General features: G+C 35.0%; 2 protein-coding genes across 3 annotated transcripts; one reads left to right on the plus strand and one right to left on the minus strand.

Annotated features, from left to right (window-relative positions):
* Positions 1-5,856: 5,856 nt before the first annotated feature.
* Positions 5,857-22,442, plus strand: LOC122599719 (protein virilizer homolog). Of its 2 annotated transcripts, none has more exons than XM_043772284.1 (29): positions 5,857-5,971; positions 7,572-7,726; positions 8,581-8,669; positions 8,981-9,104; positions 9,296-9,934; positions 11,098-11,463; positions 11,546-11,650; positions 12,713-12,895; positions 13,128-13,269; positions 13,343-13,521; positions 13,601-13,686; positions 13,771-13,819; positions 14,393-14,459; positions 14,561-15,042; positions 15,136-15,235; positions 15,437-15,570; positions 15,719-15,786; positions 15,909-16,125; positions 16,218-16,433; positions 16,512-16,667; positions 17,221-17,274; positions 17,373-17,506; positions 17,602-17,671; positions 17,756-18,072; positions 18,144-18,276; positions 18,355-19,623; positions 20,017-20,706; positions 21,319-21,390; positions 22,216-22,442. In XM_043772284.1, the coding sequence occupies exons 2-29, from the start codon at positions 7,652-7,654 to the stop codon at positions 22,231-22,233; spliced, it is 6,234 nt and encodes a 2,077-aa protein (XP_043628219.1). In that variant the 5' UTR covers positions 5,857-5,971; positions 7,572-7,651; the 3' UTR covers positions 22,234-22,442. The 2 variants fall into 2 exon arrangements, with proteins under 2 accessions (XP_043628219.1, XP_043628210.1); XM_043772275.1 differs by having other exon boundaries at positions 5,858-5,971; positions 20,014-20,706.
* Positions 22,443-23,593: 1,151 nt separating this feature from the next.
* Positions 23,594-24,964, minus strand: LOC122585182. Its single transcript, XM_043757292.1, has 3 exons — positions 24,694-24,964; positions 24,276-24,411; positions 23,594-24,142 (listed from the first exon to the last, which is right to left on the minus strand). The coding sequence occupies exons 1-3, from the start codon at positions 24,855-24,857 to the stop codon at positions 24,086-24,088; spliced, it is 357 nt and encodes a 118-aa protein (XP_043613227.1). The 5' UTR covers positions 24,858-24,964; the 3' UTR covers positions 23,594-24,085.
* Between the last annotated feature and the right edge of the window lie 1,118 nt (positions 24,965-26,082).

The raw sequence follows: 26,082 nt of genomic DNA on the forward strand, positions 1-26,082 counted from the left end.
TTTACATTAATAACCACAATGCGTCCCTTCTAGTATATATTGAGTTTTAAAGTATTTTACATCAAATTTAACATAATACAATCACACCTTAATATTCTATTAAGTTTTAGAGTCCTTTGTATCACACTTAAGTTACCATAAAAAATCAAAAACAATTTCAACAAAATATGCAAGCATACAAATGACGCGAAATCTTTAATATATTTATATAAAAAGATAAATAAATAAAAACGAGAAAAAAAAGTGTGAAAAACCAAGATTTTGTTAAAGGGGGATGTACCTTCTTTACGTCAATCAGGTCGAATCCATCTTCTAGATCAGCTAAACATGGGTCAAAAGGACCAATATAGTCATATTTATAATCATATCCTGAAGCATAGACAGCGTCAACAAGAACTTTTGCTACACGTTTCCATGTCTCATCAGATGGAAACAGCTGTGCCGAGGGTTGTTTGGCATAATAGTTGTATAGTACGTATTTCATTTCAGAATGACAGATAAATCGTCGAACTTCTGCATGACCTATAACATAATTTTGAGCTTCACAACTAAATTATGATGGTGATGTTAAATTTAATTTTTGAAAAGAAGTAGAGATTTGAATCTACCTTATGACAAACATCTTTGAAAACAAAGTCGATTAATTGAAGAGGAACACCTTCTCCTAAAATTTTTTGGCACTTCTGGAAAGCTCATCCATAAGAACAGGTATTATAATGTCCTGCCACCAGATATATATTCATATGAATAGTAGTTGTTGATTAAAGTTAATGGAAACAAGGATATTCATGTACCTCCTCGGAAAGCAAACTGTAGTCTTGTTGACGCTGAAAATGTTCAAATACAACTCAAATTCAATAAAAACAAAATATTAAATATTAGTCAATAACATGCGGAATGAGTGGGTGATAGATGAGGAGACCGTATTACCTTGAGCATTTCCATTATCGATCACCAGTATATGAGAGGGAAAAGTAGTAATGATGGGTTGTCTCCTGTCCTACTTTATCAGTTAGAATATATGCATACATATATATATTATACAAAACATACAGATATAATAAATAAATAAAATTAGAAAATTGTGTAATTGATTAGTATGGAGGGAGGGATTGAATGAAACCCTAGAATTTCGAAAGATAATGAAATGAATCTAATATCTCTTTCAACTTAAGAAAAATCTTATCGAGGTTAAATAATTCTGATTACCACGAAAATAACCAACAAGAAACCCTAAATCGGATCAAAATCACGAGGAATATGAACAAAAAGAGTTTGACCAGATTTGACCAAAACCCTAGGCTACGAACACGAACAGATCCCAACTGGGAGAAAGGAAAGAACACGATTTCAAGGCCATAACTACGATTATAACTCAGATCTAAACTAGATCTGACCACCGAATCTACCCAATATGTTACATATATTTTTGGTTATCAACTTCGGTAAATATATATTTATAAACGTTTACATGTTGTATGCATCAAATCTATACTAAAATAAAACGATTTTCGAGATGAAACCCATTAATCCTTACAAGTTTTCGGATTTGAAGATTTTCGGATATATATATATAAACCGATTTATATGTAAAAGCAATTCTCAAAGCCACCCATGAAACCCAAAGTGACTGGACCTAGATCTTTAAGGAAGAATACTCGTGATGCAGACTTGTCCACTTTCAAGCCAATTTCTGAGGATGCAGCCCATGTTCAAAGAAAGGCTGAATTGGCTCAGTATGAGCATTATCTGAAGCACTGGCGGAACCACATGAGACGAAGGGGTAGCCTAGGCTACCACTCAACTTTGTCCATGAAGTCCAAAATAATTACTCGTATAATAACTTTTCAATTTCAATCATGCTACCCGTCTAATGATTTTACGCTATCGGTCCAATTAGAATGGAAGAGTAGAAGACAACATGAAACAAAAATAACAAAAGATTACTTGTCAACGTGGACTAGTTCATTAGTAAATGCTTATGTTTTATGGGAGAGAACAATTTTCCAACCGTGGTTTATGCATATTTAGATCGTTTTATGAGTATAAAGGGATATGGTATAGTATTTATAAAAACAACATGATCACTCCATCAACAAAGAAGATTATTTTAAAAATTATAAACACGTAATATATATTATACTGCTGCTTGTTTATTTTTTCACCACCTAAGTAACGAAATTCAATCTTCATTTCCTTGAGTTTGGTGATCGTTTTGTTTTTAGTTCTATAAGTCATTGAATGAGGGTAATCAGTACACCATTAGCTTTTTGGTTATACACAATCATCCAAATGTGCTTTACTTTATTGTATAAACTATATTAGGTGGTGTACGGTCAAAAACTCATAGTATACAAATCACTTCCCTTGAACAAAAGCCACCATTTAAGTTTGATTTCTTACACTTACAATTCAGGTTAATCATAAAGGTTTATTAAAGTTCGAAGCGAACCGTAAAAAGAATAGACTCGTTGTAACACCCTAACTAAGGTGGAATAATGAGATGTACAGAAAATCGAGCATTCAAAACAAAGGGTTATAAATAACAGTCACCATAGCTTTATTTGATAAAAGAATTTTACAAATATACAAGCATGTGAACCAATCCCCAAGTACAATACGTCTATCACACTTGGGCATTAAGTCCACGAAACAAATAACAAGCACATGAAATATTATACTACAATGATCAAGGCGGATTCCATTGCCCATTACAAGGTTTGATCTTTGACTTCAAAGTGCAATGCAAACAATTATGATGCATATAAATCCTCAAAGCTTATGCTAATTCCTGAAAAGCATGAAGAAAAAGTGTCAACTACGAAAAACGTAATTAGTGAGTGCATAGGTTTTTATATAAATCTTAGTATCTAACCATTTTAATACTTAGAAAACAGATTTCCATTACATTTCGAAATATCCAAACCATATGACCGACAAAATTTTCATGTCATATTATCAAATTTTCCAAATACCATAATGTCATATCAAGACTTGGAAAAATCCATGGTAAAATTTCAAATTTCTCATTTGTCAAATCATCATGAGAGAAAAGTATATAAATCGATTAACCGTATACCATACCAAAATCATTCGGTTATCAAATTCTTTTCAATATCTCAAATTTCAACGACTTTCAAGATTTCATAGGAGGGACGATACCCAAACCGTATGTTCAAACAATTTCCAATTATCATCAATATTAATATCAATTTCATTTAGCCACGTGGGCACAATTCAAGATCAAACTCATTTGGCCACAAGGGCGTAATATAAATATCAAATTCATTTGGCCACATGAGCATAATTTAAATAATTTTTGATGAGTAAATGTTTGAGCCACTACTACTACCATTTTCAAGTCCAAACAATATATTATTTCATTTCATATCACAAGCTGTCAATCAAGTGCTTTATTTATAGTTGGGTCGTGCCATGGAGACGACCATTTAAGTTTAAAGTAGCTAGATCACCACTCTGGTCGGACTGGAAGTGAAGGTCGTCGCAAAGGCAACCAACCTTCCACCGTTACACTCTGGGTGGGTGGACGACTCCTAGTTGCGCAACTATCTAACTACAGGCCTCCCTTTTTGGAGTAAATAGTAGTGTACCGAAAGGAAACAGGTTGACAAAACTCAAACTCATCATATAACATTTATCACATTGAACATATGTTATAATTTTATTTCATAATCATAATATCAAGAATCATTTCATATATATATAGAAAGCAATTTCATTTATATATCATGCTTTTCACCCCGATAGTTAAACACATAAAATAGTTTGAAAGGGGGCTATGACTCACCTTGATATGTCACACATTATATTCATATATCCAAAATGGGTACTTCCCATCTATAGCTTCCTTGATCATATATTCCTCATGCTCCTCATTCGTATATCAAAGCCAAGCCTATCCCTACGATAGGACTAATATACATAAGTTCCTATCTTAAGCCATTGCTTAGAAATGCCATTTTCATTATGTTGTTATCAATTTTGGAATCCAGGTGGATTGCTAATATTCGCATCATTTTGGTTGTAGAGATTGATGGTGTAAAGGTTACTTTCATTATATACGTAGTTATAAATCGTTAGAATTTCGGTAACTTGGTTTCATTTGTGGTTTCGTTTGGCATCTTTAGGTTATGATATGCTAATATTAAGTCATATTATCCTTATTCATCATTTGATGTGTAACCGATATTAGTGTAAATTATCTTTCAAGGTATCATTTTATATTATAAGTACCTTAGTTGTTTCCGTTTATCCACTTAATTATCTTTGGTTTATTTTGATTACACTTGTCTTCAACTTGTATATTTCTCGATTTGTCTTACGATTACTTGGTTCATGAAATTCGTTTAAGTGTTATGGGCTTTTATCAATTGGGCCTAAAGTGTCACGGGCTTTTAAATGTTTTGGGCTTACATTAGTTGTTGGGCTTTACCTTATTTGGGTTATGTGCTTAATGGGTTATATTGATTATTAGGCTATATACTTATGGTTTTATGGGTTGGTTATTTGGGTCGGGTTAGCCCATTATGGTTCTTAGTTCATTACACAGCTCATTAAAGAAACTATTAGTTCACTTCAGAATTTTCTGTTTTAATTCACATTTTTATGAAATGTTGGCTACTATTTTGGGGTCAAGACGAATTATTTGGACCTTCCTGATTTTTGTGTAGCAACCTATATGTGTCTTATAATTTTGTGAATTTTTACTTAATTTTTAGATATTGTTTGCTACCTCTAAAAATTCCTAAACTAAAACTGGTCAGAATGGTTGCTGTTTGGCGATTTGAAATGTTTTATAAAAGTTCTTAATGATATGACCTTCAGAAAAATACCACAAATTTATTTTAAGTTATGGACATATGGAAGTTACTTTCCACCAAGTATGACCTCCTGTAGCCTTTTGGTTTACGAGATATAAATTTTTAAAGTTCATAAAATATTCAGACAAAATAACAGTTTTGACCAGTTTTAGTAGAAAAATCATATCTTTCGTCTAGTTCAGTATTTTTGAGTAATTCCAGTTGGTGGTTATTCCTAACTCGATCCTCTACAACTTTTATTTTTAAAGTTTTACTTGAAAATGTCGTCACATGTTCAGTTTATTCGTTACAAGACAGAAGATTAATAGAAATCAATCATAATAAATACATTTTTTATAATCACAAATTTCTCTTTAATATTCCCAAAAATAATCAATCATAACAATTACATTCCTAAAATATCTCTCAAATTATTTTCCTAAACATAGAAAAGATATGTCGATAAGACTAAGGAGAGTAACATAGTAACGTATTACATGAATCCCATATTCTAAGTTATCATGTATGTCTACTGATTTCGTTAAAAAAAAGATTTTGTTTTGCTATGGAATATTAATTAACCCATTGGCCATTGTTCAACCTCTCTTTTCAAAAAGGAAATAATTCGTGTGATATGCAAACAATAAAACATGCAAAGTTTACATAGAATAGAGAACAAAAATAAAAAGGATGCACAACCCGATAAAAAACCCGTTAATTGTCTTGAAACCCGACCCGTGACCTGATAAGATTGCCCCGATCTGACCCAAATTTTTCGGGTATCGGTTTCCCGGCTTAGTAAAAATTTTTACCGATGACAAATACAAGTATGCAACCAAAACAAACACCTCAAAGCTACCCTAAATATATGGCCATTAAAAAAACGATATTCAGACGTCCATATGTTTTTATAAAAACAAACGAGACAATTGAACCACCTCTTAACATTTAGATGGGTTATGAAACTTTAAAAAAACAAACAGGGCCTAAGTAAAATTTTCTACCGATAGACAAATACAAGTATACAACCGAAACACACACCTCAAAGCTAGCCTAGGGCAGAACCTGTTGGGGGGTTTTTCAATCGAAAGTGAGAGCGCACCACACTCCACCATTCCCCTCCCCTTTTGTTTCTTCAAATCGCTCACCAGGTACCGCTATCTATTCTTGATTATTATTACTTTTTTATTATTAGTATTGTTTCTGCTTAATTTTACATTCTTACAATTATTATATACTCTTCTACTTGTTTCTATATCAATTGTTTCACATCAGTTCTTTAATTGATCCTTCAACTTATAACGCGGTATGATATTGAAGTTAGTTTCTTTTCATCTTTAACGGATCACTATCTTCTTTCTCATTAGGTTTTCCGTATCATATATATATATATTATATCTCTATATATTTGTTATTATAAGTTAGGTTTGTTATTTCGCTGGTTACAGAAGTTATCCACATACAGTAATATATACATCGACATTGTATTATCGAATCTTTATCTTGAAGTTGAATCTTAACTTTAGAGGTAAGTTATTGAAATCGTATCCAGAATTGGAGGGAGCCTGTTTATGTTACATGTATTTCTATTCGACATATATATATATATATATAATCATGATTTTTCTAGTTGACCAAGGTGTATATACTTAAGAGTAAACCACAAAAGATCTTACTTGAGTGCCCTAAATTGAACATTTGAAAAGTTCAGGCAATAACGAGTGACTTCTTAAGAGTGTCTAATGCTGTAAATGCGCTTTGCTTTAGACCAGTTAGTCATCAAGGAAAGCTATAACAAACTTCCCCTGGTAGGGTTTAAGACTGTGTTTATTGAATGTTGGAAGGTAGATGGTCCAGTATGATAATGATCGTTTCCCCCTTTTTTTATAAACTATATGAAGGATATAAGATGATCCAAATAATCCCATGAAGTTCTTTTTATTTATTAGATTTTGAAGTTGTTAAGAGTTAAAGCATAGGAATATGAAAGCCTCGGTTGCGAGCTATTTACAAATCATTGCCAAATATTAAAATAATACCATGGAAAATTACTGAATAAGATAAGTTGTAAGTTGTATCTGGGCTGTAATGTAGGGCTATCATAGACTCGAAATAGTATATTGCCACCATAGGCCTAGTGAGATGACACAATTAGCGATCAGTATTATTAAATGATCCGTAAATTTTAGTTTCTAATTCTATTGGGAGACCACTTTATGCTTCTTGTAAAGCAACAAGATAAGGGTAGGAGGTATTATGCTTATGTAGTTTGGTGCAAACGTATTAGCTAAGTTTGTAAGATCAAGTAATAGGTAGCCTGAACTTGCTTAGTACCCATTATCTGGTCATTTAAGAGGAAAGTAGATATGTCAGTATTTCACTGCATATTATTTTTTGAACATATATTTCAATTCTAGTAGATCAAAGCATAACTCTCTGTAGCTCAGAAGAATAAGAGCACTAGTAAATGTATATTTTTTTTTAACAATGTTGATATCAAAAGAAGTATTGTTAATAGTATATTTGTTTTCAACAATGTTGATATGTTTTTTTTGAATACTGACTTGGTGCGTGACAAAGCTTTGTACCTAAGGTCTATAAAATTACACGAATCATTCTTCGATAATGATGAATTGAGAAGTTTGTTGGTACCAAGTCTCTGCCACCAATATTTTGTAATTATTCTTTTTGAAATAGCTTAAATTTGTAAGCTTTTTATCTAAAACTGTCACTGCTCTTTGATGATGACAGCTCTCCATATTTTCCGAGTTACCACACCTACAAGCAAAACTTTTAAGCTGGAAAAAGGATATATATATGCATAACGATCAATGGGCCGTCCAGAACCTTCCGTGCTGTTTGCCCAGACGTTTGCACACGCGCACCTTGATGAATACGTTGATGAGGTATTCCTCTTATTTCACATCTGTTTATACTTCACTTCTTTTTTTAATGTTTAAATATCCCACATTATCATAATCAACTTTTTTGTAAATCATTTTTTATATCTTATGTAGTTATAGCGGTCCAAAATCAAATATCGGTCAAGGACTGATAGTTGAGATATTGGTTATCGCGGTAGGAGTGGTAATTTTAATATTATGCAATACATAATAATTAATAATAATAGAAATATCAAAAGTCAAGCTTAAAAGTGTCAATGTATGAAACATTAGTGTTAACACTTGCATAGTTAGTGCTTCTTATGTCGTGTTCAAGTTTGGGCCAAAAAAAAAATTAAAAAACAAACCGCTATAGCATCGCTATATAGACCTCTATCGGTGGTAAATCTCACCGATAACCGCTATAGCATCGCTGTTGACTACATAGCTTATACCAGGAATGGTCCAATGTATTATGAGAGTACAGATTTTATGGCTTGGGGTCTTTCTAAGTCGAGATCGACATGATCAGTCATGTTTTACAAAATAAGAATAGAACTGGAAGAGGAGGAAAAGAAATAGCTTATGATGCCCTTCTATTTGAGTCAATCATTTCATAGACTGCGTACAATCAGACCGAGCATAATATTTTTCTCATAATAAATAATAACATACATATGTTTACTGAACCTACTAAGCCACTAATCAATTTTGCTCTAAACTAAGGGTTCCACTCTTTTATGTATGAGAAAACATGACGAGTCATATTGATCTCAATCTGGATTTCATTACATTATGACATTAATTTCCCTTCAGCAGCAAATTTAAATGAGAGCTATCTTGAAATTTACAGTCATATTTGTGCTATGTTTTTGCAGGTTATATTTTCTGAACCTGTTGTTGTCACTGCTTGTGAGTTTCTCGACCAGAGCTCATCATCGTCATCACCTGCAGTAACACTTTTGGGGTACAATATTCTACATATGTGATTTGACATTTTACATTATTTCCAATGGGTCTAAGCTTTGGTGCTATGGTTCATCTAATTTTGTTATTTAAGAGTTAGTATTATAGACAAAATTCAAAAGATGATTTTATTTTACTGGAACTATTGTTGTTATAAATATGAATGTAAGAACTCTAGCTTACTTTAGTTGTTTTTTCATTTGCTAGTAATGAATATGATGTGATCTTTTTTATGCTTCATGTTTATATTGCATTGCATTGCATTGTGACAATAAGCTGGAATCTCCCTTACATTAGTTTCAATATGCGCAGGGCCACCTCACCTCCTTCATTTGCTTTAGAGGTATTTGTTCATTGTGAAGGGGAGACAAGATTTAGACGGTTATGTCAGCCTTTTCTGTATTCTCCTTCCTCTTCAAATGTTCTCGAAGTTGAGGTACTTCATATGTGAATTCTTTTAACAACGGTGCCTTCAATATCTAGCTGCATCTGCTTTTTTAAAAATCTATTTTCTTTGTTTTTTCTCTTCTGTAATAGTGTAATGTTTATTGTGCTTCATGCTGTCCATTTTAAGGAACTTGTCTTTTTTCCCATGTTCTTTAAAGAAATATGCATCTATATTTGCAGGCAATCGTAACAAGCCATTTGGCTGTGAGGGGGAGCTACCGCAGCCTTAGTTTGGTTATATATGGGAACACCGGGGAAGATCTCGGGCAGTTCAGCCTAGAAGTTGATTTAGACAGCTCTTTTACGAACACTGTGTCCATTGTTGAGGGCAACCTTGAGGACCTTCCTCCTGCACTAAACCCTGTAAAGTCAACCATTGAGGAACCCATGTCTCCCCTGAAGTCACTGACTCTGAGACCTTATACATCAGATATATCTGTTGAGATGAAGCAGTTTTTACAGTTATCTTTGAAGATCTTGATGATACCGAATGCAGGAGATGCTTTGAATGCAGTAGTTAACTCTCTTGCGTCAACAGCAGCTACATTTTCAACTCAAAGCTTGCAACGTGCATCTAGAAGAAATGAAGTGGTTGACCATGATGAATCTTATTATGATGCTAGTCAAGTCGGAAAGGAGATGCTTGATATTTTTAATAACCTTCTGACTACCTCAGGAAATTCTGAAATTTTGTCAGAGAACATTTCTTTTGAATCCGAGGGTGGTTTAGTCTCTTCTAAAGAGTTGGTGAATACTTTAGCGCAACACTATCACAATATTGGTAATTGTGAGAGTGTTTTAGGTGCTCAGCTTCCACAGGTCTCTCTCTCTCTCTCTCACACACACACACACACACTATGATTAATGTATATGTGTTAGAATTTAGGAATTTAGGACAACGTTGGCCCAACCGGTCATATTTGGGCTGATATGGCCTTTTTGTGATCTTATGGATGTGTTTGGGCAAAAATACGTATATAAAAGCGTCCATATGGGCTAAAACCCCCTAATAGTTTACTGGATAACATAAGCTGGGCATCCTTGACCAAGCGAGTAAACTTGGTGGTTCTTGATCACCACCAGCTAAAGCTGAAGTTCTAGTAAGCTCTATTATATGTAATTAGATTATGCCCCGTGCGATTCAAGGCCCGAGGGAATATACACGTTAAATTAATTATAAATTATAGTGTTAAATATTTACTTGGAAAAGATGATTTGGCGTATATTATTAATCATGATAACAAATATAATATCATTATTAATGTTATAATCAAATGTAAATAAGAATCGTAGCGATGATTAACATTTCTTACACTGAAAAACCCGATGACTCGATGCTTTACAGTCAAGAATTATTACAATCTTACTAGAAATATATTAGTCATTGTCTATTTCAATTAGGTTTCAAATTTCAAATTTCTAGAGAACATTTAAGTTAGAACTTTTAAATCTCAAATAACATCAAATTAGATATCTTGCTAATTATAAGTTTCCAAAAATATGAACTGACAAGCATGGGCAGAATGAACAAAAGATTGCATGTAGGAGTGTTAAGCTATATGAATATGAATGCCACATAGGATTGAGCGACCTCCTTCAGCTATATAGATAGATAGATTTTACCCTTTTTATTCTTTAGTTTAAATACTTAAATATAATTATGAGAACAATGTTAGTAAACAATAACTCTTTTTTTTGGGTTAAATGATTTTAGAGAGGCTATCGGCATTCAAAACTGTTGACTCATTACATCACCATTGTAATTAGTTTAGTGCATTTGGACTTCACTGTTTATAAATGTTGGTAGTAGATAAAAACCAAAAAGTGGTTAGTATAATTGCAAAGAAAATAGAAGATTAGCAAGCGGGTAAACCTGGCTCATATTAAATGGCTTGGTTGTCTCGTTGCCCAGCCTGGCTGTTTTTCCATCTTCACTATGACTTTATTCTTCATTTTGAATGCCTTATGCTTTGTTTTCTCAGAGCAAGATTGTCATGGCGTGGCTAAGTGCTGCACTTATATTGTGTTCATATAAAGAGAGCTGCTTCAATTTCGTTGATGGTGGGGGCATGAAACAGCTCAATGACATTTTCTGCACAAAAGTGCATTCTAGTGCTGCCACACTGATGCTACTTGGAGTTATTGAGCAGGCTACTAGGCATTCTATTGGGTGCGAGGGATTTTTAAATTGGTGGCCCAGGGAAGATGATACGATTCCTAGTGGAACCAGTGAAGGTTATAATCAATTGCTTAAGTTGTTGATGCAAAAGCCGCGTCACGATATTGCTTCTCTTGCCACATACATTCTCCACCGCGCACGTATCTATGAAGTTGCTTCCAGATATGAGGTTTCTTTCTGATTTCTTAATTTTGTTCCTTATTTGATGGCATGGCAATGGATGGCTTTAACTTAATTTGTATATGATATAGTTTGCTGTACTACATGTGCTGGGAGGTGTCTCTTCTATCGGTAATGCTATGCCAATTACTGTGGACATGCTTGCAAGTGCTAAGCTCCAACTCAAAAAACTTTTGGTGAGTGTCAGGCTAATCCCCCTTTTTCTTTCTACTTAAACCATGTAAACCCTAAGTATACGTAATTTGTGACTTGACGCACGGGGTAAATTTCTGAATAAAGTGACTTTGATATGATATTCTGATATTTAGGACGAAACAATTATTTTCGTACAGGTTGCAAAAACATTGATTTAATACTTAAGTACCTCCTTTTTATCCATAGTTTCCTTGTTAAGAGTGTCATTATAGAATACAGTTATATAAATTATATATACAATACACACATTTTGTTAGCACATAATTATTATTTTTTTTATACATTATGAAAAATCAATTGCCGCAATTTAAAATTTTAATATCAACAATATAACAGAATCAGAATGTCCATTTTGTTCGTTTTATCTAATAGTTTCTTCTAGCAAAATACAAATACAAATAATAATTCAAAGCACATTCTCATTGCAGAATGTTTTATTACGACTGATTATTTTTTGATTATTCAATCTCACAATTCATTCTAAATCGGCAACTAAGAACGTCCTTAATTTATAAGTGAAGTATGAGGAGTTTCTCTAGTAGTTACTAGTAGTTCACTTCAGTGAAAGATAGGTGGCGCATTTGTTGATTACCTTTAATGTTTTCAATCAAATGATACTGCAGAACTTATTAAATTCTAGTAAATATATAAATTATATATACAATACACACGTTTTGTTAGCACATAATTAATCTCTTTTTTTTATAGATTCTGAAAAATCAATTGCTACAATAAAAAAATTTAATACCAACAATATAAAAGAATGAGAATGTCCATTTTGTTCGTTTTATTTAATAGTTGACTTTCTTCTAGCAAAAACTAATAATAATCCAAAGCACATTCTCATGCAGAATGTTTATTACAACTGATTATTTTTTGATTATTCAATATCACAATTCATTTTAAGTGACATCTAAGAACTTCTTCAATAAATAAGTGAAGTGTGAGGAGTTTCTCTAGTAGTGACTAGTAGCCACTTCAGTGAAAGATAGGTGGCTCATTTGTTGATTACCTTTAATGTTTCTGATCAAATGATACTGCAGAAATTATTAAATTCTAGTGTGCTAGTTGACGATCCTTCTCAAGTTGCAAGCGCAAGCAGGTCACTTATTCTTGGTGAAATGGATGGTCTATTGTCATACAAAGCGACTAGTAGGCTGGTTACTTTGTCAAACTGTCGGTTTTCAAGCTGTGATATTGACCCGCACGTGCTTTTTCTTCTTAAGGTATGCCGTTAGTTTCTGTCTGCTAGATGTGGATGCATTTGTAACATGCTAAATTCTAGTGTTATTTTATGTTCTGATTTGAATCTATCTTTGCAAGTTAGATGTGATTTAAAATTTATTTTATGACTTCAATGTTATCCATACTTGTATCAGAAAAGTTCTTGTGTCTGTTCTCTTCTGCGTAGTTTATATATCAAGATCAATATTTATTTAATTTAATTTTGTCCCACAGGAAAGGGGTTTTCTTCCTTTATCTGCCGCACTTCTTTCATCGTCTACATTGCTCTCTGAAACGGGCCATGCTAGGGAGTTATTAATGGATATCACATCAGACATTGCATCCATAATTCTTTCACTTGTCTTTTGTCGGTCAGGTGTGCTAAGTCATATATTATCTTGTAATTACTATCCATTTCTCTTCCGCCTCTTACTTTTTTACTTAATCAGGCTTAATGTTCCTTCTGCTTGACCCTGAGCTCGCAACTACTGTAATTCTTGCTCTAAGAGGACCTGATTTGGGGATGCAAGAGTCTATTCCTCTTCGTTATGCATCAGTCTTGATATCCAAGGGTTTTTTCTGCCATCCTCGTGAAATTGGAATAATTATGAAGACACATTTGAGGGTGGTTAGTATCAATTTGTCAGTTAAAAATTGTGCATTCTTAGTTTACTGTGCTCTAACACATCTCGTATCTTCTGCTTCAGATGAATGTGGTAGATCAGTTGATCACGTCACAACTGCATTCAGAAGACCTTTTATGGGGTTTATGGGAGCTTTGTTGCATCTCCAGGTGTGATGACTTAAGCCTTTTGCATGATAATTAATGTTCCATATCAATTAACTAGTGGTTAATGTTATGCAAATCTATCTACAGGTCTGATTATGGGCGCCAGGCTTTGTTGGCCATAACACATTTTCCAGAGGTGAGCCTTTATGAAAGTTAATGTAATCTAAGTAGCTCATTTTACCTGTTATCCTTGATTTGTTAATCGAGGTTTGAAATAGCATATATATATATATATGTGCTATCTTTAGTTGCTTCAGTAACTGCCATTTCATCATCTAGATCTTGGGACTGGGCTGATCGAGTGATCGTGAATGTGTTAAATTGGGTTCAGGGCAATCTGGGTAATCTAGTATTTGAATTGGAATGATTTATAGGTCTTGTTTATAAAAATATTCTTTAAAAACCTTTTGACCCGTGTGGATGTGTGTATCTGGGCATCTTTCGGCCTGCTCGGCCCATATTATGTGTGTATTTCACTGGATTTGTTCCACCTTTTAGAGATAAAACATTACTCGAATGTACTCATTAGTTGATGGATTGCAATTGTCACCTCCACTTTCTACCATTCTTTGGTAAAAGTTTCGTTGAAAACCAAATTTTTTATGTGTCTCTCTCAACTTCTTGTTACTTTCCAATTACATGCTACATAATGTTTCAACTATTCATGATAATATTTCATACACATATTGTCTTTTCCTTTGCTTTTCAGGCTGTTTTAGTTTTGATGGCTGCATTACATTCTGTCAAAGAATTGGAACCAGTTTCTGTGAATAATGGTAATTCCCTTTTGGCATTTTTTGATACATTCCTTGTACCTTTTCTTTCTAGATTTTCATTCAGTACTGATAGCTGCTCAACATATATGTGGAACTTGCAGGAACCGCACCACTTAATCTTGCCATCTTCCACTCGGCTGTAGAGATATTTGAAGTCATTGTTCTCGATTCCACATCATCCTCCATGAGTTCATGGATTGGACATGCTAAGGAACTTCACAAGGCTTTGCATTCTTCGTCCCCCGGGTCAAACAGAAAAGATGCTCCTACACGGCTTTTGGAGTTAATAGATGGTGGTGTGGTTTATCATAAAAATGGGGCTATTGGCCTACTGAGATATGCTGCTGTGTTAGCTTCTGGTGGAGATGCACTCATGGCGTCGACAAACATTTTAGCATGTGATGAAATGGATGTTGATAGTGTTGTTAATGATGTTTCAGGAAGTTCTGAGGGGAACATAATTGATAATTTATTAGGGAAACCAATTACCGAGTCAAGGTTTCTTGGTTTTACACTCCGTGATTCCTCTGTGGCTCAACTGACAACAACTTTCCGTATCTTGGCCTTCATTTCAGAGAATTCGGTGTGTGACTGTTCATGTATTTACAATTTTTATTAAAATTTTTCTTTATTAATATTAGTATAAATACTAGTTAGTCATGTTTGATTGGTGTAGGTTGTTGCCGGTGCTTTATATGATGAAGGAGCTGTAATGATAGTTCACGCAGTTCTTTTAGATTGCAAACTGATGCTTGAGAAGTCATCAAACAACTATGGTCAGTATATTTATCAATTTTTTGGTAATATGTTTGAGCTTTAGATACCTTATAAGAGACTTTTTTTTTCATCAACTGTATAATTGAATATCCTTCCTTTTTTTTTTTTGTTGGAATAGCACATATTTGAGTGTTTCTATCTGTAAACTTTTGTATTTATGGTTTATGTACAAAGGTAAAAGTTTAGTTGTTGTTGAGCAGATTACCTTGTTGACGAGGGTACAGAATGCAATACTGCATCGGATATACTTCTTGAACGAAATCGTGAGCAGAGCGTTATTGATCTGTTAGTTCCTTGCCTGTCGCTGCTGATTAATCTATTGCATAAACTGAAGGTAATCTATGACCACTCAATTCAATGCTTTTTCTTGTTCCATGATAATGATATCAAAAGGGAGTTATTATCTTTTAACTGGTAAATAGTAAACTTGAAAAAGAAAGAATAAAAAACCTTGGACTTATGATGTAGTTATCTTTTTATAGGAGACAAAGGAGCAACACCGGAATAAAAAGCTTATTCAGGCACTTTTACATCTGCACCGGGAACTCAGGTAGTGTGAAATATTAAATAGTTAAGTAGCAGGGTTTACATATGCACATATATTCCCATGTATATGTTTATTTAAATTATTTTATCTATTCAAATATTTTATAAATGTTATTTCTTTTGCAGCCCAAAGTTGGCCTCCTGTGCAGTTAATTTATCTTATACACATCCCGATGTTGTGCTTCGATATGAAGCTGTGTGCCATCTTATTGTCTCAGCACTTGCTTGTTGGCCTGCATATGGTTGGACTCCCACTCTTTTTCATTTTCTCCTAGATAGCCTTCACGCCACTTCATTGCTGGCAATGGGTCCAAAAGAAACTTGCAGCTTACTTTTTCTGTTTGTAAGTTTCCTTTATGTCTTCAACTACTAATTATAAACTCATCTACCTTATTATGGTCAAAAAGTAATATCATTTTCCCATTCTTCTTTTAGAATGATATTTTACCTGACGAAGGCGTCTCACTTTGGAAGAATGGAATGCCCATTTTAAGTGCTTATCGACAGTTGGCTGTTGGAACACTATTAGGTCCCGAGAAGGAGAGAGAGATCAACTGGTACTTAAAGGCTGGACACAAGGAGAAGCTGATTGGACAGTTGAAACCAATGCTTCACAAGATTGCAGAGATCGTTCTACATTGTGCTATTAGCGTATGTGATATCTTCTTTGAAAGTATTATAAATATCACAATCTCGAGTTTATTATGACCCATGGTTTTCAATTAACAGGCCTTGGTTGTTATACAAGACTTGTTGCGAATATTTATCGTCCGTATGGCATGCTTACATGCTGATAGTGCTGCCATACTCTTGAGGCCCGTGATACTTTGGGTAGATGAATGGCTATCAGAGTCATCCACAATTACTGATACAGATGCTTACAAGGTGATAAGTAATACATTTTATAAGGTTAAATCTAGAGATTGCAATTTCAATGAATGGATTGGTTTGGGATGTTTTGTCTTTAACTGGTAAAAACCGTAAAAGGTAAGGATAAAGGGAAAAGTTAAAAATGGATATACTAGGTTAACTGGGTTGAAAATGACCTAAATTGTATTTTTTTTAATGCATAAAAACAGTGGCGGACCCAGGGACAGTACCACCAGGTTCACCATATATTTGGACATGGTACATTTTTCTCTTGGACTCGGCACACTATATAAAAATTGGAATTGTTACGAACTGTTACACTACATGGAAAAAAACCATGTGGTTCTCGGCACCCCTTATGGTCTGCCCAGTTGTGGACATATTGTTTTGCAACAACCCTACATGACTCCATCAGATCAGGCACCAAATTTTCCTTTTTTTTTTACTTGAACCATTCAGCCCCATCACTAAACCTGCCTTATTTGCTGATTGTTCTACTTCCACCTTTAGTTAGATCCATATATGTTTGGGACTTGAATTTTGTGTCATGAAAAGTTTGATTTTTCAGGTTTGCAGATTGCTTGATTTTCTTTCTAGCCTACTCGAGCATCCACGTGCAAAGGTTTCTTTTCTTTCTAAAAGTTATACTAAAAAACCATCTTTAAATAAGTAGTCAGATATCGGTTTGTTATAGGACTTACAACATCCTTTTTCTGACAGCCAATACTGTTGCGTGAAGGGGTAGTACAGATGCTATCCAAAGTACTTAAAAGTTCCACCACACTTCCTCAACATAGTTGGTGCATCCCTGCATGTAGGTCAATTTCTTTAATATCTGACTCCAAGAATGATAGGTGGGCGTTAAAGTATTCTTTGCTTTGTCTTTCTCTTGGTTTTCGCATAACTTTATCTATGGATTATGACCTTTGAAGTTTATGATTTGTTTTAGGGAAACCGCAAATGTATTGACAGCGCAGGATTGTTCATTGCTTTTATTCCAACTTTTTAGACTTGTCAAGGTAGGTCCCTGGACTTTTTGTGTCTGTTTGAGAACAGGGATATTAACACTTAATTTCATTACTTGATATATGTCTGTTTTCCAGTTTCTGCCAGTTGGGAAAGAGTTATTCTCGTGTCTGTCAGCGTTTAAAAGTTTAGGATCTTTACCTGAAGGTCGAAGTGGTTTGCAATTGATTTTCGCACATGCCCAATCATCATATCAAGAAGAATCTGAACCTGATAACAGACAATTATTTAACACGAGCTCTGATCACAATGAATTGCAAAAGTCCCCTCCGTTGCTATTTTGCTTAATAACTTTATTAAGCTCAATTGAAATGGAGGATGTTCCATCAGTATTGACCATTGATGCTGTTGAGGCGCTTACGTCAGGAGCTTTGACCTTTTGCATGGATAAGAGGTCAGTTTGACTTTTTTTATGTGCATATTAGGATTGATTTTTCAAGGAACTAAACACACTTCGTTTTACAGCTTGAATCTAAAGATGGTTGATATTGTAAAATACCTCTTTGGGCTTCCTTGTGGTATAAATAATGTAAATAACTCTTCAGAGGTGAACATCAAGTACATTGTTAAGTTGAAATCCTTGCTAGGTTCCAGTCAGGTTTGTAGTTTATAATTTGTTATCTCGCCTCTTCAAGAAAAAGCTCTATAATTGTTAATTGGCATACATGATGTGCAGGTTAAAGAATATGCAAACTCATTGTTAGCTCTGCTGGAAAAGCCGAGTGATTCCATTAATTCGGATGAGATTAATTCTAGTGTTTACAAGTCACTGGCGAATCAAAATCAAGGTCCATTAAAGATGCAAAAGATTTCAAATTTTAGTGTTGACCGCTTGGAACATTACAACTTGAACACCTTTGGGGATAAGTTTATGTGGGATTGTCCTGAAAATTTACGTGACCGGTTTTCTCAAAGTTCGCAATCTATTAGAAGGAAACCTACACCGTTGGAAGCCGCTAACAGGCGTCCACGGGCTGAAAACGTGGTAGCTGAGAACGTGAACCAAAATACGTTTTCTCGGGGGGGTCAATTCATAGCTCCTTCAGGACCGACCCGTAGAGATGCTTTTCGCCTTCGAAAGCCCAATACTAGCAGGCCACCTTCTATGCATGTCGATGACTATGTTGCTAGAGAGAGAAATGATGGCACTACCAGTTCAAACGTAATTGCGATTCCACGGTTGGGATCTAGCAGTGGTAGACCACCATCTATTCATGTGGATGAGTTCGAGGCTCGGCAACGGGAGCGAAAAAATCCTGTCGGGACAGCAGGGAGCCCTCAGGTAAAAAACACACCTCCTGAAAATGACCCGGATGCAGAGAAAACGAACAAATCTATGCAGTTGAGGCCTGATCTGGACGACGACCTCCAGGGGGTCAATATTGAGTTCGGTGGTGAGGAGTCGGGATCTGATGATGGGCTGCCATTTCCACAACCAGACGATAATTTACCCCAACCGTCATCGGTTATTGATGAACAAAATTCTCCTCATTCGATTGTTGAAGAGACAGAAAGTGATTCTCGTTTGGGTACGCCATCAAAGTCTAATTTCGATGATAATAATCAAAGTGATTTTTCTTCACGGATTTCGGTTTCACGGCCAGAAATGTCGTTGACCCGTGAGCCGAGTATATCTTCTGAGAAAAAGTACTTTGAGAACAACGATAAACTGGAAAAATCTTCTGGATTTTCATCTTCGATTAATGTTAAAAACTCTAAATCAATAGCTGATAGCAGGGTGCCTCATAATTTGTATCCTAATCTTGGGCAAGCTGATAATTCTAAAGAATTTTATGAGCAAAAATTTCCGTTGGCACAACCTCCTCTCCCTCCAATGCCACCACCGTCCAACATTTCACCTGTTCACAAAACTTATTCGAACCAGTCTGCTCCCTTCCAGAACTCGATACGTGATGCCCAACCACCACTGCCACCGGGATTTCATGTAAGAATGATCACAGCTCCTTGGATAACTTGTTATTTGGCAAAATGGGGTGGGTTGGAAATGGGTTAAATAGCTAAAGTTTTTGTGCTGGGTGATTTGGGTTGGGTCAACACAAAGGTCTGGTTGGTTACTGGGTCAAAATGGGCATCTAATATTCTAGTCATATTGAGTAAAATGATTTAGGGATTTGGTTTTAAGGCAACTTTCAACCAATCTGATGCTTTGACTAGTTTTTTTATATGTTTGGTTTTAAGTCAACTTTCAACCCATCTGATGCTTTGACCTTTTTCATTATATGTTACTCATTATAAATTAAACATAACCCAAATAGACCTGCTAACAATTATTCTCAAATACTGGTTGCTAAAGAGATATTTTTATAAATTTTAGCAGGTCCACTCTGAATATGCAAGGACGACACATGCTTCTTCCAGTGGGTCCATGAGGCCTCAACCCCCTCTTCCACCTACCCCGCCACCTTATACTGCAGCGTCTTCTTCATCATCTTTAAGAACATCTACACCTCCATCTTCAGCATATAATCAATCCAATATTGGATCTTCAGAGTTGATGCATAATTTTGCTTCTTCAAATATGGCAAATCTTTCTTATCCTCTACCGCCAATGATTTATAACAGGCCTGTTTTCAATCCTTATGGAAATCAAGGAGAACACCAAGCGTCTCTTTCGCAAACTTTTCCAATTGGTTTTTCTTCTTTACAGCCAATTACTCAGCTGCAGCCATTGCAACCACCACAACTCCCCCGGCCACCCCAGCCACCACCACAGCATCTAAGACCACCGGTTTCAGCTTCATCACAGTCAGATCAAACTATGGCTGCTTCTGTTCAAATGCAAGTACAACAATTGCAAATGGTGCAACCATCTAATGTATATTATCAAACGACGCAACAAGAGAACTTTTCTCATACTCATCAACAGCAACAACTCCAGCAGCAGCAGCAGCGGTTGGATCCTCAAGCACATGCTCTGCATCAACAAGGGCATAATAGCAATTTTCAACAGCAAGATGCTAGTGCATTGTCACTGCAGCACATTTTCAGTTCCCCGGAAGCTATTCAGGTATTTTGGTTCATGCACTTTAGTTCTTTTGTTTTGAGGCACCCTATAGCATATATTTCACTACAGCGTGAATGTTTTATTAAGAGGTGGCAAACTCGGGGGTTTTGGGTCAAGATGGTTTTTTGTTGTACACTTTATGTTAGGCTGGGTTCAGTTGAACCAAAAACACCTTTTTCAAAAAGTTTAATGGTTATCGAGGTTATACGATCTTAATGATAGTTTAAATTTTCAATATAATAAAGATGTAGGAGGTTTTATGCATTAATAATATGGGCGAGTTTTAACTGCACTTTTGTCTGCGTTTTTAGCTGTCTTTTATGAAAACTTACCTGTTTTGAGGTAAAAGATCCCTGGAATCGAACAATTCACGAGTGAATGGAAGTTATCATTTCTAGTCTATTTGAGCCATCCATTTATTTTTCTGCTGCAAACAGTGTCATTCCACAAATACAAGTAAAAGCTAGGTTGTGCAAGAATGACTAATCTGAATGAAAAAACTTGCAGCGTTCTTTTTTTTTTGATATGCTGCTAAATGTGGAACTTATATCTAATGCTATCTGTTGGTCTTTTCCTCTCATCTGTTCACTTATAACATGTGCTTCTTATTTGTAGGACCTCCTAGGGGACCGGGAAAAACTTGTCCAGCTTCTAGAACAGCACCCTAAGTTGATGCAGATGCTTCAGGTTCGAGGTCTTCCTTAATCTATGAACATATGTGTATGTCTGTGTATTGAGCCTTACTTTTGATTTGTTAAAATGGAGACTGTCAAAACAGATATGTACATAAGACACTAAAGGTAAAAAATGGGCCGGTCCAGTAGGTCGAAACAATTTCGGTTATGGGGGAACATTCTTGGTGTGATTGGGTTGGCTGAAACTCCTGTACATTCCTAGTACAACAAAAACAAAAATATCTAATTCCACGTATATGTTAATTGTGGAGTATTATTGAGGAGGTAAGTTTTAGTTAGTCATACTCTTCCCAAAAGTAGTAAAAGGCTGCTTCCAAAAAGGCTCCTTGCTAAAAATTTGTATAAAAAAAGTTTCATGTAAATACTCTGCACGAAGGCGTAGGTTTTATAATAAATAGTAAGGGTATATCATACCCAGTATGTGTTGAATCTTTTTTATAAAATGAATATATCTGCAATTATACTATAGTTTTTTAATATAAGTGATGTAGCAGGTTGTATGCATTAAAAATACACTTTAGGTGACTTTTGACCTGTTGCCCTGCTGACCCATTTGATGTATTTCCCTTTAGTTATAGATTTTATTTTAACTCTGATCTGTTAGCAGAGCCTACCCGGTCAAAAGTCTATTGGTCAAAAATTGCTGTACCTCCATAGTACCAATACAATACGAAACTGATCTTGCAAATATAGCTACTTCATGCGGCGTGATAGTATTGGTGTTGCTAGTATTTTAATTGAGCATTGTAGTTCTGATATATGTTTTGCAGCAAAAGTAATATTGACTTGCTCTGTTCGTATAATTCTATATATGCAGGACAAACTACATGGCTGACATCTTGAAGAACGCCATGGAGCTGCTAGCATTATCTTCAAGTTTTTAATTTTTTTTTTCTATAGCAACGAGTGGAGGGGTTTAGCCATTTAGGTATTACGAGTTGTGTTCTTATGGGCATTGCCTGATGTGAACATTCATGTACAATTGTTGTAAACTGTTATATCGGCATGTAATTATAATTAACTGCCAAACCTTCTATTTTTCTCTTTTCCACTTGCTTCACAACTGTACTAGTGTACTATAACTCGTATAATTCAGTTTGGTAAGAAACTGGGTTCGTTACCATATACTGTCACATTAAAGCCCCATAAGTGGTTGGTTTTTTAAACAGAAGCGATATTTATAAACAAAAGTATATAGGGTAAATTGGAATGGTCTTTATAGTTGAAAGTGAGTTTTTTCTAAGGTGCCTAATTTTTTTAAAATTACAGACAATTTACATTTTGATGGCTTTTTTAAGTTGTAAAAAGTGAAGATGATGTTATCACATTTTAAAGTCTTTTAGTGAAATATCCTCTCACATCCTTATTTTATAAGTATTAGTATCTTCAAATGTATGTGACAACAAGCTATCATTTGTAAGTTTTTTATTAAGAGATATATATTATGTACAAAATTTGAAAGTCCATTACATACAATGCATAAGATTAAAGTTTGATATACATTATGACAACTCTTGTAAATCTTGTAAAGTTGTTTACATTTTAAAATATGAATCTTTATTTTATAATATACCTCTCCTAAATAGCAAAAGTCATATGTTGATTTTAAAAAAAGTACTAAAAATTTAAGATATGAGAAGAATTTTACCTGACTTTAGTATGTAATAGCAATATAGCATTACCTTAACTTCTCTGATAGTTACCTTTATATTTGGCTAAAATAATTTTAGTTTTGTTTAACAGTTCGTTGTTAACTTGGTAATTCTAAAGTTTATTTATATTTTACATATGACACATTACACATCTGATTTGAACACTAAAACGTTTACCGAAGTCAAATGCTAGTCCAATTTTTATCCGGCAGATCAGTTAGATATTGTTTAGATAACTGATCAATTTTTTTATACCTTTACTTTGATTGCACTTATCACTGCAATTCTGTAACTGGTTTATTCAAACCAAAACAAAAGTACTCTAGGTTTATTTAAAGTCCTCAATAGTTGTATGCTAGACACTAACATCTGAACAATTAAATCACTGTCGTTTTAGATGGATGTTCTCATCCATTTTACTTCATATGAAAGAAACCTGACTCCATTTCAAAGATGTGTTTCATTCTGAATTTGCGGTACATCGAAAAAGTTGAAACCCGGTCTACTATGAAGGATAATAATAACTAAACAGTAACTCAATCGTTGCACAAAATCCTGTCATTCATAATTGTATAACTAATGAGGGACAATTTAATAGAACAGACTCTTGGAACTAATGCTTTGGTTTGAACAGATGCTTGGCTAGGTACAACACATGTTCCATTACCATCAAGTAAACCGAAGTATCAAAAACCTCCTACTCGCCTCTAGCGTCAAAAATATGAATTATATTACAAGAGTCATAACCAAAGCAAATAACCAAAATTACAATGTTCAAGCATACCCTGCTTCACTTCACTTTTGTGTGTCCACCACCAGCAGGCATCCCTCCCGTAAAAGTTCCAAGGTCAAAAAACTACGGGTGCTGATAAAGCAGCATGATACTAGAAGGCTCACCAGGGATAGCATTATGCAGCATACAGAATGTGTACACGCACAAGAGCTTAAGAAGAGGAAGTTATGATTTGTTTGCTTTTCAAACTAGACTTGTGTTAAAAATAAAATTAGTTATTTGGGTATACAGGGTGTAAAGCTTCAAACAGGCTCGTAAAGACCCAGCATGTGACCATCAATACCCCGCATTGCAGCAACCTGCCAACAAAAGGAAGAAATCTTGAGGTGTTCTCTGGATTTTTCTGTATCAAAACTCACCCAAAGTCTATTGCTAATGATTTAAGTATAAAGTATAAACCTAGTAAATTGATGAATACAAAATAGCGATTACCTTTCCATGGACCTCGTATTTGATAGGGCCATCCATCTGTGCACCTAAAGCCATGAGTTTAGTCACACTGCTATTAATGTCGGTTACGGTGAACGATAACAGTGAAGAGTATCCTTTCTGAGCTACTGCTGTCTCACTGCATTTACAATAGTAGTTATAAATTATCAGAAAACTGTATACTGTTACTTCACATTAGGATCTATCTAATAAACATGTCAGCTAACTATCTTCCTGGTGTCATCTCAAATAAATTTCACACTCCATTCATTATTAAAAAAATACAAATACATACTCGATTCCATAAACCCTAAAAATGTAGTAGAAAACTATTACTGTATTATTAAAATTATAAGCTATTGAAAAATATAAACACAATTAGATATATATATATATACACAACAAGAATGGAAATAGTAACTTGGAAGGAGAATGCAAGAGAGCGAGCTTGAGTGGACCGGACTCGAGTTCGGCCCAACGGTGGGTGCAGACATTAACGGTGAAATCAAGACCTTGTTTGTAGAAATTAGCAGCTTTTGGTACATCTTTATGTAATTGTAGGATCCATCTAAACGACGCCACCATTCTTTGACAAATCGGAGATCCCTCTTCTTCTTCTTCTTCTTGTTTATAATTTACCTTTTTTACTGTTAAAAGCTGAGAAAGTATAGTTACTCTTCTTTCTTATGGGCCGATTCCAACTACAAGGGCTTATCTTGTATGTAAACATATAAATTAATGGCCTTACAATACAACAACAACAGGACCCAATCCTTGTGCGGGGTATGGGAGAGGTAAGCTGTAGATAGTCTTACCTCTACACAAAGGTAAAGAGACTGCTTCCATAGTGACCTCCGACCACAGAGGAGTGCAAGACGGAAAATGAGAAATGTTTAGAAAATCATACCTGTCTGCCGAGAATCTGAAAAGAAGAAATACCTGTCTGCTGGGTCCGGCTACTATGCGGTCGAACGTTAACCACTCATGCGTCCTACCGATATCTTAGAAACATGTTTGACAATACAATTACAAATACAAATACGAAAGCAACCATATTGGGCATATTAAACAACATAAAAGTAGCAAACTAATACGTAACTCGAACAAGTAATGGGAAACAACAAGACAAACATACAAATAAATAAGAAATGACAGAAAAGATCCCTATTGAGCCAAGGCAGTAACTACTTCTAAACAACCTATGAAAAAAATGACCTTAGGCCACCTAGCTATCCTAATCCTAATCCTCTTACCTGCTCTTCTAAACCAATAAACTAGTCCTAAACCCCTAATCCTCTAGATAAACTCTCATTGGTCATGTCCTCCGACAGCCATCTTGGGGGTAACAAACACAAGAGTAACCTCCCCCCTCGGTTTAGGCCTCTCGAGACTCAAGGCCAAAAACCCCTACGAAAGGTCACAAAGAACCAAAGTCTAAATAAAAAGTCTACTTAATCTAAAACCCATATGCCTTACCCTCGCATTCCACTACCTCTACCTGGAAGCTCCTCTAACGCATTCGGAATTCCGTACTTCCACCTCCATCTACCTACCACTCTTTCTATCACGTCAAAGTCCTCTGTAGCGTAGCTAAGCCACTTCTTTAGGCCAAACCCTCACAAACCTCCTTTAGCAAGGCAATATGGGAAAAGAAGACTATCAAGGTCGCCCAAAAGTCCTACCCTAACCTACTATTCTACTCTAATCCTAGTTCTCCATGCCATCCTATCCGACGTCATGTCCTCCGACAGGCCAAGTTCAATTAGATCCTTCGCTAATCGATCATCTCACCTCATCTTTGGTCGTCCCC

The sequence above is a fragment of the Erigeron canadensis genome, chromosome 1 (genome assembly GCF_010389155.1).
Source record: "Erigeron canadensis isolate Cc75 chromosome 1, C_canadensis_v1, whole genome shotgun sequence".
NCBI classification, from domain to species: Eukaryota; Viridiplantae; Streptophyta; class Magnoliopsida; order Asterales; family Asteraceae; genus Erigeron; species Erigeron canadensis.